This window comes from Pleuronectes platessa, chromosome 7 (genome assembly GCF_947347685.1).
Source record: "Pleuronectes platessa chromosome 7, fPlePla1.1, whole genome shotgun sequence".
In the NCBI taxonomy this organism is placed as follows: Eukaryota; Metazoa; Chordata; class Actinopteri; order Pleuronectiformes; family Pleuronectidae; genus Pleuronectes; species Pleuronectes platessa.
Window position 1 is genome coordinate 21,316,994 of NC_070632.1, and position 18,540 is coordinate 21,335,533.

The window sequence follows — 18,540 nt, forward strand, 5'->3', positions numbered from 1 at the left end:
CAGCTGTATTGGACTGCCTTGGGTTTAGTTGTGTGTATCTAATAAACTGACACCACAGCTGTATTCTTATGAGAGAAGATCTGAACTCGTCACCACATGTGTCAGTGCTGCAGGTACTGCTGTTGTCTCGTAGGTGGACACTCGTGTGTAAAGTAATAAATAACTGTTATTGACCCATCCATCCGATCATCAAAGTTGTATTAAATCGAGCAGTGAAGATATAACACGATCCCTGCGGGCATGGGAGTGAGGAGTTTGTATTTTGTCAAATTGTGATTGGTCCTGTGATACTGAGGTCTTATTCGCCTGCCTGTCATTGGCTGACCGAGGCCGATTGACGGGCTGCGTGGACCAATGGGCGGCTGCCACACTGTGGTTAGGAGCGGTCCCCCTGCCTGAACGTCTCCGGCGCCTCGGTCTCTTTCTCTTTCTCTTTCCGACCTGTCTTCGTGTGTCAGCCCGAAGCTGCCCGGGCCCGCACACCTGAACTCAGCTGAAGAAGGGACTGCCTGCCGCGGACACACTTCGCCTTTCCCCCTTTGTTACCAGAAAGAGAAGGAGGCTGCCTTTAGACAGCGCCGTGTGCCATGTTGAGGCTCATCTTCTTGGCCGCGCTCGCCGGCTTCTCACGGGCCAGTGATGTGCTGGATTTCACCGATGACGATTTCGACAGCAAGATCGGAGACCACTCGATGATCATTGTGGAGTTCTTCGCTCCCTGGTGAGTCTGTCCACGGTCTGTGCACAGTAGCTGACGCTTTAGCTAAGGTTAGGTGAGCCACCTAGCTAGGTGGTTAACAGGTCAGCTAACTGATTTGCAGAACATTCAGCACTCTGGATGCTAGCCAGTTTTTTTTAGCACTTAAATCACCGTGCAAATAAAAATGTATCTGACAGTTTTGTTGTATGAACAGGATCGATGGTGTCTTAAGTGTTTGTGGTTCATTGGCCAGGTACCAACGTTAGCACGTTAGCTACGAGCCCGGAACAGTGTAGGCTGTTAGCTGCAATCAAATGTGATTTTAAAGAGGAGCGATGGTTCAACTACTGCCACAGTTTGACTTTTCACTTGTATGTGAGCTGTTACTCGATTGGTGTCCATCTGAAGTTTATTTAAACTGCTCTGGAATCGGTTTGATCGACAATACGTGGGAAGTAGAGCTATGAGGAAGTTGGAGGCGTGCCTATTCGTAGTTGTAACGAGGTGATTGGCCAGGGAAGTTTTGGTGGCCGTGTTTGATTGGCCCAGAGGAACTGTGAAGTATACCCACTGTGCCAAACTTAAATATAATACAAGTAAATCCCCTTTGAATTTATAAAACCTTAAACACTTCCGTCGACAGAGAAGTGTATGTTTTGTTTTAGACAAAAGACAGATTTACTGCCTCCATCGCCTGGAATGTGAATATTTGTCAAGAAAAAGACAATTAAGAGACTAAGTTAATAATTTGATGGGTTTAAAAAAATATATTTTGAGGTATAGACCAGGGCATATAATAAAGGGTTGCTTTTATATGTCCCATTGACAACGTGTATCATCAACCACCAACTGAATGATCATTCAAAACAAACTTTTGCTCTTTTTAGCTTCTCATATCTGCAGATTTTATGCTATTATGCAATAGATTATAATACATGTAATAAGTACTGAAGTCTGGCCTGTCTGTCTAAAAACATTTAAAGTTGTTTTGGAATTATACAGGCATTTCCATTATTTTTATAATAATTATACATTAAATGAATTGCATGATGAAAAGATTAATCACAGTAACTGGTATAAAAATACTTGAAGTATTTGTCAGGTTGCAAATTGTTTTTCTGTTTTCTTAACACTACTTGTATTGTTTGTGATTTTTTTTGTATTTTACTGACCCTATTGAAATACCATGGGGGTTTCCAGTTACACTACACACACATAGTGTGAAATCATGATCTACCTCAGGATATTTGCTGAGCTGACACTCAAATACAGCTCATGTGTAACTTGCTTTCCTCTGACTGATCCAAATCCTCCTGTCCATTAGGTGTGGCCACTGTAAAAGACTGGCCCCAGAGTACGAGGCAGCCGCCACACGTCTGAAAGGCATCGCATCTGTGGCTAAGGTATTGCATCATGAAGTTCATGCAACTTTGTTCACTTATGTGTGGAATTGTGCACTCGGAACTCAGGTGCTCTTTGTATCTTTATAAAGAAATCATGTGTTTTCCTTTCAGGTTGACTGCACAACCAGCAGCAACGTATGCAGCAAATATGGGGTCAGTGGCTACCCAACCCTGAAGATCTTCAGGGATGGAGAAGACTCTGGTCCCTATGATGGTCCCAGAACTGCAGGTATGTGACTGTTTGTTATTCATGTAAACCTCACATTTGTATAACTAGTTAATATATCTGTTTTCTTACCATATTCTTACTGCATCTACTTTCTCCCTTTTTTAGATGGGATTGTTAGTTTCCTTAAGAAGCAGGCTGGCCCATCTTCTGTTGAGCTCAAGGGTGAAGCAGACATGGAGAAGTTTGGTTCAGGCCCAGATGCAATTGTTGTTGGTGAGTTGACATTTGGATTTTAGTGAGATGCTAACTTGATTGCGGCTGGTAAATTTGAGGATTTAGTCATGTTGGTCTGAATGAAATTCATCTTTTGCTCCCAGGTTTCTTTGCTGATGACAAGAGCACATCGCAGGCAGAGTTCCTGAAGGCAGCCAGCGCCCTGAGGGAAAACTATCGCTTCGCCCACACCAACTCTGAAGCTCTTCTCCAAAGCCAAGGCATCGATGGAGAGTGAGTGGCTCTTTTTGCATTCAGTGTGGTTCTCTACCGTTAAATAACTGTCATTCTGACACACCTGATGTGACAATCAACTCAGTAGCTTAGCTCCTGTTGATGGAGAAGGCTAGGAATTAACAGACCCTTCCTTTGTTGGTTTACAGGGGAGTCGTCTTGTTCCGCCCACCACGCCTCAGCAACAAGTTTGAAGACAGCTCCGTCAAATTCGCAGGGGACAAATTCACCAGCGACAAAATCAAGAGATTCATTAAGGAAAACATGTGAGTGTTGGTTTACTTGAGGTCCTCTCAGTTTATCCTGTCTTTTCATCTAGAAACTGAGAGATTTGTTCATTTTATTTTCAAAGCACAATATGTTCACAGTCGCTAAAATGGTTGGCAGTATTAAAACGTACAATTGTCTTTCATTGTAACAGTGTTTGCACACATGGCCAAGTGCCAACAGGACATTGTTTTGTTGGTGAGTTGTCCAAAGCAAACATAGACATGGCTCTCACTCGGTTCTTGTTGTGTGGCTTTACGTTGTTCAGCAAATACTGGATTTTATTATCTGTCTTTCATTTGTGGATCCTTGGATTGTAGTCAGGTCTGTTAGGAAACCCACAAGTTAGATGTAATGTGAATTATGTGCAAATCAGCCTGAAGGGATAAACTGCTTTGGCAGACCTGCTGCTGTACTGATGAGACCATAGAGAATCTGGGTGATCCTCATGTGAAATAGTGTATAATGAAAAATAATTGATTTGAAAAAATTGGTACCTGTTACAGCATTTAGCCTTTTTATTTATACCAGATTTTGATATCTAAAAGTTGATCTAAGCAGAACTGAGTAAAATAAACACTCATGTTTTTATGTATAACACACGCATGGGCTTGATGCTGAAAGTTAACTAATTTGCTCATTACATTATTTTTATGTGCAAAAGTAGACCGCATTATAATTGTGTTTCGACTTGAATTCCATTCATTATTCATTCTAAGTATCGGTTCACTTGTATTGGTTTTGTGGTTTTACCAGGAAGTAAATCAGTAAAGTCACTTATGTTCTTCAAACATTTGTTCAATGTTCAACATACCTTTTTAGATAAAACACAGCACAGATGTACAAATGTCTCCTACATGTGAAAAGTCACATGACAAAGGCCACATTCACAATGTGAACGTGTGATCAGATTGAAACAATGTAGATGTAAATACAATTAAATGCATTTGTATAGCACATTTAAGGTTAGGACAACATGTAAAAGAAACACAAGATAATATAAAATAGGATTTAAGAATGATTAAAGGCTAAAATCTGAATGAATAAATAAATGAAAAGGTAGAAAGAAATATTAGTAGAAAATATGAATAAATGTTTCCTAACAGTTTAATTATTTACACTTTTTACCCTTCCGTGAGTCATAAGGTAACCATCTTTGAGAGTAGCATTTTGCAGATTTTTTTTTTTAACTAATCGATTCTTTCTTCCTCAGCTTTGGGATTTGTCCCCACATGACAGACGACAACAAAGACCAGCTGAAGGGCAACGACCTGATGGTGGCTTATTATGATGTTGACTATGAAAAGAACCCCAAGGGCTCAAACTACTGGAGGAACAGGTAGGTGTTTCTAAAACTGGCCCCAGAATTGTTTCTCTGTTCAGCTCCATGCGTCGAGCTGCTACTTTCACCTTCCATTTTCAAAAACATGACTTTTGTTTCACAGGGTGATGAAGGTGGCAAAGAGCTTCCTGGATCAGGGCAAGAAGCTGAACTTCGCTGTGGCCAGCAAGAGCCTGTTCAGCCAGGATGTGTCGGAATTCGGTCTGGATGGCAGCTCGGGAGAGTTGCCCCTGGTGGCCATCCGCACCGCCAAGGGAGACAAATTCGTCATGACGGAGGAATTCACGTAAGTTGAGACAGTTGTCATTTCTGTGTTTTGCCACAAAGAAATTGAACCACACATACCACATATATTATTCTATTGTGTGATATTTTAATATAACTACAGCCCTTGTGAGCCCTCACAGACTAGGATGACATATTTGATCCACTACATTTAAACCTGATTTGTTTGAAATGATGCCACAATATAAACCCTTATCACCACATAATGATCTATACTTTTCTTCAACGTGTCAACTCTTCCTTCATAGCTGTGCATTCATTCATAATTCAGCTAGTTTGTCACACACTCACACACACAAACAGTGTGATGGGACACTTGTCAATTCAGACTGGGTATAAACAGAATTTGTAAATTTAGTCAATGTATTGAGAGCTGGAGCTGATCACAGCTCGAAAGGGTTGGCACAGTGTGCAGCACAAAGGACACAGAGGAGCAGTAAATTCCTGACGGAGCCGGTAAAATCTGTAAATAAATAGCTTTTGTACGGTCCACACATGTACAAAAAAAAACAAATGATGTAAGCAGACATAGTGGAGATGTGCATGGCTCCCTGGGTGTCTGCGTTGGTGGCGCTGTGGCTGGGCTTTGACCTGGTGTCATGCAAGGCTCGGGCGACATTTTTGACTCGCCCTTATTTATTCTGCTGAGAACGGTGCGCGAAAAAAACCACTGTTCTCTAGAAGAGAAGTGAAGATTCTGCGGCTCAACCACAGCTGAGTAGCACCGTACCAAGGTCTAGTCTGGTAACATGGGCGTTCAAATTAAAACCAAGGTGTTCCGATGCCGTTCCCCATCCAGGGTTAGCGTCGTTAGATGAAATTAACAGATGTCTGTGGACGCTGCTTGAAGTTTGTGTGATTGCAAATTTATTAATAACTGAGTATTGTCGTACTCTAGGTGTCTCTGACTTGAATTTCTTTTCTCTGTTCTCACAACAGTCGTGATGGAAAAGCACTGCAGAGTTTCCTGCAGGGTTACTTCGACGGCACAATTAAGCGTTACCTTAAATCCGAGCCCATCCCAGAGAACAACGATGGACCTGTCAAGGTGGGTCTAAATTGCTTCTTTCTTTCTATGTGCTGTGCTTTGCAATGGGCTTTTATGCTGTTTGTTTGAGCTGAATGTGACACCTTGTTTCAGCATGTTTCTGACTTAATTCCTTTTTAATGTGTAACACTTACACACCCGCTGCATAAAATCAAATATAAAAATAGGAATTATTAGGAGTAAGAAACAGGAATAAAAACGTATATCCACGATCCTTCAATACAACCAGATTGTATTTTGCCCATGTTGTGTTCAGGGGTCAAGACCAATTTGTCTCATATTTTTAAAGGGCAGCTATAGAAACTGACATTAGTGATTAAAGCCTTGTAGTCAAATATTCCATCAGTCTGTCAGTCCACTATCTGGAAAAAAATATCTGACCTAAGCTGAATGTTTAATAACATTTTGGGAGAAATCTAATTTATATATATTTTATTATTAGTCAGTCAATAAATCAGTAAGTAGTGACTTGTCATCTGTATTTAGACATGAAACACAATTTTAACATTTTATTCTGCCGCCACGTCTTTTTAATGCATTTTCCGAATCAGACATGATGCTTGTTGAGGACCTGATGTGTGCAATTTCTACTCATGATTCATCAGTGCCTTTCGTAATGAGTTATCCACCTTTTTATCCTCAGGTGTTGGTGGCTGAGAACTTCGACGACATCGTCAATGACGACAGTAAAGATGTGCTGATCGAGTTTTATGCTCCGTGGTGCGGACACTGCAAGACCCTGGAGCCCAAATACATCGAGCTGGGAGAGAAGGTGAGAGAAGGAACACCTAACCTGCTGCTTTCCCTATAATTCTCAGAATAAGACAACACTCTTGACCTATAAGCAGCTTTTTAATGAACAAAACTGAAGCATTAGTTCTGAATTTGAAAAGACCAGGTTAAACAACTTGACACACATTTTGAGGTTTAACAGTGGAAGGAAGCTAGTGTTCTCACACTTGAGATGTTGACATTTAACATTTTTTCAAGTTAATTATTATGATCATTTTCATTACAAATATTCTGGCGTTTCAGTAATTTCAGCTCCTGAAAAAACTGATGGTTAACACTTTCTCTCCTCTGTTCCTGAAGCTGGCTGACGATCCCAACGTTGTTATTGCCAAGATGGATGCCACAGCCAATGATGTGCCATCTCCATATGAAGTCAGCGGGTGAGTCAAAAATCCCCTAAATGTAATATTCGACCTTCACCTAATAATGTGGAAAGCACTAGTATAAATAGGAATAATTACAGAAAACAATCTGCATACAGACACCTGAACATTATTATAGAGGACTTAAACACTGTCTTCTTTTTAATGTTTTTAAACTGCAGACAGCTGATATAATATTGTTGGATTTTTTTTAAACTCCCAAATGTCCACCTCAGATATCCTGTGTCATCTAGGCTTTTACTCTTGTTTTGTGTGTTTGATATCTTTTATATGAAGTCTGAAGGATAACACTGTCTGATGGTACATTATTTAATTTATTCTTATTCTTCCCCTTAACTTTTGCTTTTTCAGTTTCCCCACAATCTACTTTTCACCAGCTGGAAGTAAGATGGCCCCAAAGAAATATGAGGTGAGTTTTCAAATTGACTGACAATGAAACGGAGCCAATTCACATCAGGGCTTATTACTCATTGTCTTGTGTCACCGCTCGTGTTCCAGGGAGGTCGCGATGTTGGTGACTTCCTCTCTTACCTGAAGAGGGAGGCCTCCAACCCCTTGGTGATGCAGGAAGAGCCCAAGAAGAAGAAGAAGAAGAAGGATGATGATGATGACAAGATCGAGCTATAAAGGCTCCACACAGGAACTCAAGACCCCCCCACCATGACAGGAGGAGGATTGGGGATATCCGTGCAGAGAAAGAACTAAATTATATTCCACTCTCTTAGTGAACTACCGAATGCTCTGAAGCCAAGTCAAAAAGACGTGGCCCTCCCTTTTAGGTCCTCCGCTGCCCTGGGGAAACTGTGGAAGGTGGAGAAGTGGTGGCCAGGGCCTGCCCGATGTTTAAAAACAAAAACAGATTTTTAGGGAAGTGGGGACAGCTTTTGAAATTTTTGAGATTTTTATTTCCACCTGGTCTGAATTCTACACCTCAGGCGGATGCACTTTGGTTCGTCAATACTCCTGTCATCTTTCGCTTTTGGTTTATGTTGTCGTTGTCACAGGGGATAATGTTAAATGGTGAATTCCTTTTTCTTTTTTTCGTTGATTTTGTTTCATGTCTTTGTTTTTGTACATTTGGAAGGATTCTGAAATAAAAGGCCCACAAAACCAAAATGAGCTATATGATCTCATTCATGAATATAAATGTCTAGTAACTGTCAGCTGCTTTTCAAGCCTCAGTCAAACACTCCGTTTGACTGTTTGGAGCTACTGAGATGTTCAACCCTGGAGAACCTGGTATTTGATTCGAGCTACTATATGACAAGGGCAATCCCTCAGTTGTCCTTCATGGTTGAAAAATAACATCCTTTTATTGCTTGCTTGTGAGTAAAGTCCATTTCCACCAGAATCCAATACAACATACAGCATAACCCTCTAGTGCCAAAGCGGTCATTATAATGATATAGACAAAAGTAATTTCAAACGTTTTGGTTTAATGGATCAACAAACTATTCAGTTATTAAAAAATCAATCACAATTTAGTTATAAACTAAAAGATTTACTCCCATCAAAGCACCTAACTGCAGTAAAGGTTTCTACAACTCAAAGGCAGGTAAATGATACATAAACAAAACCGGAATATCAAACAGGATTTTTTTGTGGAAAATTAGACTGAGTTAAACTTAAAGCTTTTTGACAATTGGCTTGAAATTAGCATTACATTTATTGTTTGCGTTGAATATATTTTTGTTAATATAAATATAATAACATCTTCAAATGCCTTAAAACTAAAGATACAAATCTTATAATGATGAGGAAAAAGAGGCAATTTGGCTTAAACATTTTCAATATGTTTGCTCAGTAGATTAATTACTAGTTATTCCAAATGGATGAATGGCTAATTATATGTGATCTTCAGAAAATGAATACTGACTTTAGTTTGGTATTTGCAATGTTTTTGTAAATGAATGACAATGACGATTATTCTGACAAGATATGACTTCAATGTTCCATAAACTTTTTATTGTGTCTCCTCTCTGCGGTGTGTACCTTTGTACTATAATAACAATAATTATAATAATCAAACTACTACAACTAATAATACTACTAATAATAAATGTTATTTCTATAGCACCTTTCAAAATTCAAGATGCTTCACAAAATGTAATATAAGTCATACATTAATATTAATATGAAATATCAAACCAAGCAAGAAAGGCCTAATCATACTCGGTAATAAAACAAAACAGAAAAAACAGAACATTAAAACAATCAAACATGTTTTTTAGTGGCATTGCCGCACCAGGGCTATAGATGGCGCATGTGCTGAACACTTCCTGTGAAAAGAAGAAGAGAAGCAGCAAATCATATGTCAAATAGAAGGGACTTGCTCTGGCATGTCCGGTCTATACACGTGCTGCCTCCTAAGGTAAAGGCTTAATTATCTTTATTTTCTGTAATGTGTCGTTCTTAAACAACATGTTTATCTCTTGACAGCTAAGCTAAACGTGTATTTGTATGAATTGTGCTCTGGTGTCTTGCTTGACGTGTCTTTCCTCAGCTAGCGTGGTGTTGTTTCCAAGAAGTAGCACCAGACTCCTTTGGACTATGTGGCACTTTGAGGTTCTGTCTCAAAAACCTCGAAGTTAAACACTAGACTACAAGGAACCACTCTATGATATTCACTCAGTGTTCGCTTATATACCACTAACAAGCAACCACGTCACTGTATGTAATGCTGAATCGTGGTGACGTCAGCTGGAACTTCACCTTGATTTGTTTTATATTTCCCACTCAAGTCCAGAAACCGTCTGTGAAGGAAACATAAACAGACACGTGCACAGTGTGCGGGAGCTCTAAAGTTTCTAGTTAGCAGAGGTTGTTCGTTTACCCGAGGAACCTACTTTGCAAAGAACAGCTTTGACTTGATTACCATCTTCTTTTTAGCTATTTTCTTGAAATGGTGTGTTCGTTTTTTTTAATCTGCCGTTTTGGATTTTAGATTGTGTATTATATAAAGTGCTGCCTGTTATTGTAAATTACATAATTTGCTTCTTGTCTCATTTTTATTCAGCTGTTTTGAAAGGTGCTATTTATAGATAGTTACAATAATTGTGACTATCATAATTATTCACTACCGATAGCAAACCTAAAAGGCCTTAGTGTTGTACCTGAGTGGCTGATTTAAAAGTCAGTATTTTTTATTGGCCAATTTTAATTACACTAATATAAGCTAATTTGTGTAGCTCCTTTCAGAACACAGGTATAAGGTGTTTTACAAGTTAAAGAGTATAAGTAAAGAGATAAAATAAGACATAAAATAGTTGTTCAGATCAGAACTAGGAGAAAACCGAGCTTTTAAAAAAGGAGTATGCCAGAAACCTGTGGCAGTCACATTCATTAAGGGTCTATTTCTCCTTTCAAGATCAAATCTGTATATTTTATGTGTTTTATAATACCTTTTTTTGTTGTGATTTATTTCAGAAATGAATATGCTATGGAGAACGCAGGAGCAAAGACGATATATCAGAAGATAATTGTTAATATGCGGAGGAAAAGAAAAGACAACCACAGTGAACCACTGGGTACAAATAAGTTGGTTAAAAAAACAAAATGGAGAGATACAATGCAAGAATGTCAAAACACTCAGATCTCGGAAAACAGGAGGACTGATGCAGCCAAACCTGGACACTCTGTGTTTGTACCTAATACTGCCGACCACCACAGTTTAGTCACAGCCCTCAAAGACAGCTGGGAGGTGGACAGCGGCTTCTCCGAGGCCAGTCCTCCAGCCAGCGGTCGGAGTTCACCGTGCCTTAGCTCATGCCCAACCACAGTGGTGGCTTTGGACTGTGAGATGGTTGGGACAGGACCTGGCGGATGCTGCAGTGAGCTGGCCCGCTGCAGTATCCTGGACTATCATGGCAATGTCCTGTATGACAAATACGTCCAGCCATGTCAGCCCGTCACAGACTACAGGACTCCCTGGAGCGGCATCCAGAGGCGGCATCTGAGAAACGCTACACCCTTTGTTCAGGCCAGGGAGGAGGTGAGATCAGCTTCACGTTACTATCTACATCTGCTCTTTGATTCTGTCATCTACTGTCAATCATTCCTGATAACTCTTTATACAATGAATAAATCTGACACAGTTGTGTGGTCTCTCTTCTGTAGATCATGAGCATACTTGAGGGCAAAGTGGTCGTGGGCCATTCCATCTACAACGACTTTGAGGCAATGGACATTCTCCACCCATGTCATATGGTCAGGGACACATGTTCTACACGTCTCCTCAGCCGGTTGGCCGGTTTCCCCCGAAAACGCCACCCTTCGCTCAAAATTCTGGCCGGTAAGCTGCTAAACAAGAAGATACAGGTGAGACTTGATGCTATTTTATACATTGAAATCATACGGATATAATGCCAAATTTCTAATAGAAATAAAGTTCCATATTTACAAAAGTTTTTCCCTGAATCTACAGCTAAAGACTGTAAATATGTTTTAATGAGCCTACAACTGATGTGAGACACACATCTAAAGACTTGGTGTTCTAGAGCAGTGACTTTCAACCAGTGTGCCGTGAGAGATCGTTTGGTGTGCCGTGGGAAATTATCTATTATTTAGTGTTGCACCGAAGTATCGGCCGAACATCGGTAGCGGCAGATATTTGCCTCGTTTACCGACATCTGCACATCGGTAATAAACTTGACTTTCACCGATATCATTGGTATTTGTGGTTAAACCGCTGGGCAGGTGCCGCGGCTGGGGGAGCAGTCGCCCTCCTCTCCACGACGCCGGAGACTCGGCGTGCGGCACGCCTCGACGTTTTTTTATGGGGGGGGAGGTCCTATTCCGCTGTGCCTCATGGCGTCAGTGGTACGGGGTGCTTTCTTTCTCTTGGACCGTGGGGCGGTGTCCATCGCCGGTGCGGAAGGCGGGCCGTTGGAGGGGACCGGGTACGGCGGTCGGCGGCGGCGACTCTGGACGCGTGTCGGGCCCTTCTCGCGGATCACCTCAGCCACGGCGCCCGCTGGGGGAACCCTCCGTTCCCGCGGGGAGCCCCTTCCGGCGGTGCGCCTCGGCTGGCGCCTAGCTGCTGACTTAGAACTGGTGCGGACCAGGGGAATCTGACTGTTTAATTAAAACAAAGCATCGCGAAGGCCCACGGTGGGTGTTGACGCGATGTGATTTCTGCCCAGTGCTCTGAATGTCAAAGTGAAGAAATTCAATGAAGCGCGGGTAAACGGCGGGAGTAACTATTGGCACTCATAACAGGTCAATCTGTTTTGGACAGGGTTAAAAGGTCCTGTTTTAAATGATCCTTGTGGTATTTTGACCAAAATATGTTACAGACATTTCATTAAGATCCCAAGGAACCATATCAAATGTGATAAAATGGGTATAATATGTCTCCGTTAAATAAAGTTTAGTTAAATCAAAGATTGTTTCATAAATCTGATTAAATTTGTGCTCATTGAAGGTAAGAGTAAGAAAAGGCTGAAATAATTTAAAATAGTGCTTTTTAATACATTTAGAAATTATATTACTAACTATATGTATTATATGTCCATACAGTGTCATTTTGGTTGGTGGTGTGCCCCAGGATTTTGTAAATGTAAAAAATGTGCCGCGGCTCAAAAAAGGTTGAAATTCACTGTTCTAGAGAACTCTTAATGCTTTTTACCAGCTTTCTTTCATCTAACTAGAAACCTCAGTACATTACATAAACCATTAACGAGTGAAAAATAAAAAATTGGTAAAAAAGCACCTCTACTGTTTGTGTTAAAAGAAACCAATGTACAGAATGCAGCCCTGTTTGGGTAAAGTCAAAGGCATTAGGAGAAATTAATTAATTAGTTAAATCAATGTGAAAGGTTAGAATCGATTGGATATGACTGAGAAAAGGTCTCTGTTAGTGGATGATATCCAAACCTTGGCATTTCCTCCCATATGTTAGAAGATAAATGAGAAGAAACGCAGCACAGAATGATCAGAGACCAGGGTGATGACATAACTAGTGTTACTGTGATGTTTGACCACTAGAGAGCACTGATTAGTTTATTTCTACCTGTGACAAGCTCTGCTTCAGTACAAATCAAGAATCTGTCTGTTTTCTGATTATCTTGACAACCGCTCATCTGATCGACTTCAGTGTGCGTCGCTGAAGAGCCACAGCGGTGCAGGGTCGACTGATGTTTTAGATGAGCATTTGTTGAGGAAAATCAACAGGTTCCTTCATTTATTCTAAACCGTAAACAGCATATGTTGTTGATCCTAGAAACCATGTTTAACGGCCAACCCTTTGCTACTGATGCCATCAAAGCTCCGGCTCACCATTCATGTCACTTGTTCATTTAAATTTTAACATGCACTTTGTATTACCATGGTAACAAGTTTAGACACAACAATATGATGTCACCAATTAAAATCAGTCAGGCTGATAAGGGAGGATAAAAATTGTTAAACAGTTTGTTAAAGTTGTTAAGACCGGATGCGACATCTGTGTGTTTCTTCCTTTTAGACCCGGATCAAATGCATTCGCATCATCCAAGAAGTCTCAGTTTTCAAAACATGTGACTGATGAAATAAATCGTGATTCGCCTAAGGGAAAATGTGTTATGGGATAAGTAGTTTGTTTGTTTGCTAGCGCTCTTGGCCGGTCGCGTTTCAGAAATGATCTGAACAACACAAGCAATATTTAAGCAGATTAGAGCAGTGTTTCATTGACGAAACAAACAAACGATGAAATTAAAAAAGAGGATTCTAGGGAGAGGGGGAGGGGTGTCTTGGTGAGATTGCTGGATTTGTTGGCTTTTGAAAGAAAATGACAAACTTTAGGGAAACGGCAGTGATTTACAATCAAAGTCAGATGTCAGATGTCAAATGATTTCATTTCTCTATCTGCTTTAGAGGCTGAGAAATCAAGTTTTTATTGACAATTCTTTTAACTCTTAAGAAAACCCTTAGGTCTTAAGAGGTTGTTTTCAAACAATGTTTAGTTTTCAGAGAGCATTTTCACTCTGTGCCTTAATGGTTTGATAATTTTTTTTCCCCTCCCAGTCTTAAGATAAGAAGAGTAAATTTTCCTCTTTCTTTTTAATAACGTGTGCACTGAACTGTGCCTGGTATGTGGTCTGACTTGTTGTGAACCACGCTGAGTCGGTCTCTGTTTCTTTGACCAGGTTGGGGGGAGAGGTCACTGTTCGGTGGAGGATGCTCTGGCCTCACTGGACCTCTACAAGCTGGTGGAGGGCGAGTGGGAGCAGGAGCTGCAGACCAATCTGAGGGACAACAATGCTCCGCACGAGCCCAGCTTCGCCTCCTCTAACCACTACATGAAAGACGAGTACTGGCCTGATGATGTCACAACTGACAGCCAATGAGAAAAGGGTATTCATAAAATTATCCTCATAGTCTCATATGAGAAGATGTGCTGAGTAACTTCTGGGAAAAATATTGTTTGAAAGCAAACACTTGTTAACATATTATCGTTGAGCATGTTAAACATGGTTGCTTATACCAACAGCATGTTTCTGCTGTGATACAAAAGATTTGACTGCAGAGTTGATATTAATCAAGTGGAACAGACATGATTTATTTTATGAAGTGTTTGTGATCTGTAGAGTTTTCAACAGTCTTTGCTCTTACGTGGGAGTGAAAAATGTAACTTAACAGGGCATGAGACTAGACTGTATTTTTCAGTTTGTTTGTATTTTCTCGAAATACCTCTGTTCACAACATGTGACCATCTCTTGATGTGAAGATATAGAAAACTGAAAAAGTCGCAGCTTTTCAGATGTTTTATCAATTTCATGTCAAAAGGAAAGTTTACAAAAATATATAAGTGCTGCAAGTTACCTCATTGTTCCTGCTCCTAAAAGTCCTAATAAAATGACATCATTTTTAAATCAAGCACTGACTTTGATTAATTTCAGTGAGTGAATGTGACAACACTGTGAAAACATAATTTTACCTTCTTCCCATGAGGACCAGATCCATTTTTATGAGGTGCTTACAGAGCTGCGGACGAAACCACAGCTCTGAAGATGTTAAGAAATATTCTAGCATGTGAAGTCATTGAATGGCACCATGTATAAATGGGTTACAAGATTTAGTGACACAAAAGCACAAAGATTTTCTCCAATCAGAGCGTTTCCTATTAAATCCCTATAAGTAAAATCCTTGTGAGTCATTGAGCCTCATGTGGAAAGTTCTAAAGACGTGATATGTGAATCATGATCCGTTGGAGGGTATAATATCACTTGGACTAAACACACAGTACAGTGAGCTGCAGGTGGAGCTGTACAGCTCTGTAAATGGCTTTGTCCCTGTGTCTCAACTTATTTGTTTCCTTCTCAAAACACACACACACACACACACACACACACACACAACTAAAGCCTAAACGTGGACCTACAGCTCAGGCTATAGGGAGTAAACACAGAGGAGCATTGTTTGCCCAATCCATCTAATTTTGTTTTCCTAATCACTTTCTTGAGCAGATCAGGCCCGATTTAGAAGATTACAGGTCGACTGCCTGCTCATTCATCGTTGTATCAGGAGGTCAAAACGTGTGCTGGTGACGTCAGCGCTGCCTGGGCGAGAGGAAGGAAAATGCATAACTTCCAAATATGAACCGACACAAACGAGCAACCCGCTGCAGAGGTGATGAGACCCGACACTGTTGGATGAACACAGACCTTCCTGATGAAGAGGAAAAGATCAACAGAACCTCACATTGAGGATAGAACTGCTGTCCAACTGGTGCACAGAATTGTCATGTGTGTAGTGACAATTGTTAAACTTTGGTGAACAGTGTCTTTAACACGGCTTCTTGAATTATAATGCCAATAATACCCCAGTAAAATAAAACATCATTTAGTCCATAACTTTTCATACAATGGTTACCTCAAGCAAGGAGGTTATGTTTCCATTCATGTTTGTTTGATGGTTGGTTTCTGTTTTGTTTTTTTTATAAGCGATTTTTTTATTTTAACATTTTCAGTATTATCCCAGGGATCATAATGACTGGATTTTAATTTGAACAAATTCTTACGCATTAAGGAAACTGATATCTATGAGGGTGTGAATTTTGTTGCAGCTTGATTTAATTTAAGGCGACTGTTGGAGGCATGAGCTCAGCCATTCCAGTTCATAAATGGTTCATGTTGCTGATTATTTAATTGTTCTAGGTTTTTCCTTTGCAAACCTAAGGCTCAAACATGCTTCACTGTTCTGCAATGCTGATTTTTTTATATGTTAATAAATAACTATTAATATTGTGAAGCACCTCCCATTTGTCCCATTTTATCACATCTGGCACAAACATTCACTTGGACTCAAGAATGAACTTAAACCTCACAAAGCACCTTTTGTGTGTGATATGATGAAGAGCATACACACGCACACAACTACATTCCAATCACGGTGACTGACACTTGCACAGTGTAGTTATGTTCTGCGCACTGAGGGTTATTGTTTATGTGAGAACTAATCTGATCACAGGTTCACGTTTAATAATACAAGTCTATACCTAAGTCTTTTCGCGAGAGTGGTATGTGTGTGTGTGTGTGTATATTTCTTATTTATGAAAGCCCATCTCTTCTCCTCAGTCACACAAGGAAGGTTTGTGACTTGTCCGATGATTTGGGAGACCTTTGGAGTGACAGCGGCTATCTCAGAGAAATTCAAGCTTTGGCAGTTGGATGCCACTAAGACTAGATTCTGCTGAATATAATTACTTTTTTTTTCTGCAATAAGCGGACAGAGGCCAGCGAAGTTTATTATAAACTGTATGACATCTGTTGTTATTGGGTTATGTTTTTATTACCTCCCTTAAGAAGCTTATGATTTCACTCCTGTCGGTTTGATTGTTTGTTGGTTGGTTTGAGAGAGATTACGCCAAAAACCACTGAACAGTTTACCATGAAACATCATGGAAGGATATGGTACGGATTAGTGAATAACCCATTACATTTTTAAAAGAATTACTTAACTAAAAAATAATGTCATAGTGATCATATCTTTGAATTAAAGAGAAACTTGGATGCTATTTGCAGTTATAAAAAGTTTTGCCTGCTGGCTTCAATAAAAGAATCCTGGTGGCTGAGTTAGGAGCATGGCCTCTAAAAAGATTTCCACTATCGTGCCTCTATAAACATGAGAAACCCACACATCTGAATCCAGACTCCACCTCTCCTCTCACCCAAGTGTGTTCACGTGGCAGAAATCAAACCGGGAATCAGCCATTACAATGGTCACTTTTCTCTCCATCCAAGTCTCGTTGGAATGCGATCAAATCCGTCCAAACCCCCCTCCCCTTTAAACCACCTGTTACCTAAAGTACATACCCAGCATTACATCATCCAAAATGTGCCCTGATCCTTTCCCTGTCATCATGGGAGCACCTTCCCCATTGGTCTTAAAAAAAAACATCACCCCCCTGCGTCCTCCCCCTTCTTCAGCACCTTCAGCACTTTATGCTGATCGAAAAGAAAAAGAGAAATTGTTGGGTGTAATCTGGTGTGACGCCACTAATCCCACAGCTACAAATCACCGGTCCCCTGCACCCTGCTCCACACAGACCGTTGCAACCACCTGCCAGCAACTTCACATTTGCCTCAGGTAAGACTATCGAATGATTTCCTAGTGTTCTGCCTAATACTGAAACTGAGGAGTAGAGCTTCAGCTGGTGATATTTATGTTGTTTACAGTTTAATGAAACCACAATATGTGTATATATGAGTGTATTTGGCAAATTTCTGTTTTATAACGCTACTTTTTCCGTTTCTTTCTATCTGTATGTGATATTTCAGTGTTAAATAAAATCTGTTGTGGGTAAAACAAATTGCATGGTAGATGCACTTGTAAATGGGATGACCATGGTCTCTATTAGTCGGCTATACAAGTACAGCATGTCAGGCAGAACAGGGTTTAGTCTCTACTAACCGATAGCATATTAAAAATGATGCACAAGATTTCGAAGTTTGTTTTTGTCGCAGGGCAAAACTATCACAGTGGATTTGAATATTGAGTGTTGAAAAGTCTTGAGTATTGTAAATTAGGTTAGTCAAACAGAGGATTGTTTGCACGATAGTCATATCCCTGTTATTTCCCAATTTCACCAATCATAATTTCTCAAGGTCAAGTGTAACATTTCAATTTGCTTGTTTTGTTTGACCAACCATCCAAAACCCAAAGATAATCAGTTTCCTGCCACATGTCCTGGCAGATGAGAAGCTGGAATTGATAATAAACGGAAGTTTTGCATGAGGAATTATGAATCCATTATCAAAATAGTTACAGATGAATTTTCTTGCTGTGAAATACTTGATAATTCAGCTATTAGAATAAGAACATGCTGCAACAAACATGAATCGTTGATGTAATTAATGTTAGGTTAAAAGGAAAAATATTTGAATGGTTAAAAGATTGAAAGAATAAAAACGGTGAGCGTGAGCGTGTTGATTAGGAAACAATAGAGTGCCGACCCTAAATCTCCTGATCAATCACGCAGGAAAGGGCGAGTGCCAAATATAGCACAGAGAGGCTAGCTTGTGATGGGAGAGAGGGTGAGATGAAGGGGGATTAATGTGGACTATACAATGTGTCAATTGTCTTTCTTCTTTTTCTTACTGAAATTCATTTTTTTTTTCTTCCAGTACAAAGCTGATTCAAAGAGCAGAGGACATGGCTGTGGTTG

At 40.2% G+C, this 18,540-nt stretch overlaps 2 protein-coding genes across 2 annotated transcripts; both read left to right on the top strand.

Moving 5' to 3' along the window:
* Positions 1 to 373: 373 nt before the first annotated feature.
* Positions 374 to 8,015, top strand: pdia3 (protein disulfide isomerase family A, member 3). Its single transcript, XM_053426555.1, has 13 exons — positions 374 to 721; positions 2,025 to 2,103; positions 2,215 to 2,332; positions 2,438 to 2,545; positions 2,650 to 2,779; positions 2,929 to 3,045; positions 4,260 to 4,385; positions 4,492 to 4,674; positions 5,613 to 5,721; positions 6,365 to 6,493; positions 6,814 to 6,893; positions 7,248 to 7,305; positions 7,395 to 8,015. The coding sequence occupies exons 1-13, from the start codon at positions 588 to 590 to the stop codon at positions 7,521 to 7,523; spliced, it is 1,500 nt and encodes a 499-aa protein (XP_053282530.1). The 5' UTR covers positions 374 to 587; the 3' UTR covers positions 7,524 to 8,015.
* Positions 8,016 to 9,185: 1,170 nt separating this feature from the next.
* On the top strand, positions 9,186 to 14,750 carry isg20 (interferon stimulated exonuclease gene). The gene is made up of 4 exons (XM_053426556.1): positions 9,186 to 9,267; positions 10,323 to 10,887; positions 11,013 to 11,213; positions 14,021 to 14,750. Exons 1-4 carry the CDS (start codon positions 9,236 to 9,238, stop codon positions 14,219 to 14,221), a joined length of 999 nt encoding a protein of 332 aa, XP_053282531.1. The 5' UTR covers positions 9,186 to 9,235; the 3' UTR covers positions 14,222 to 14,750.
* Positions 14,751 to 18,540: the final 3,790 nt, after the last annotated feature.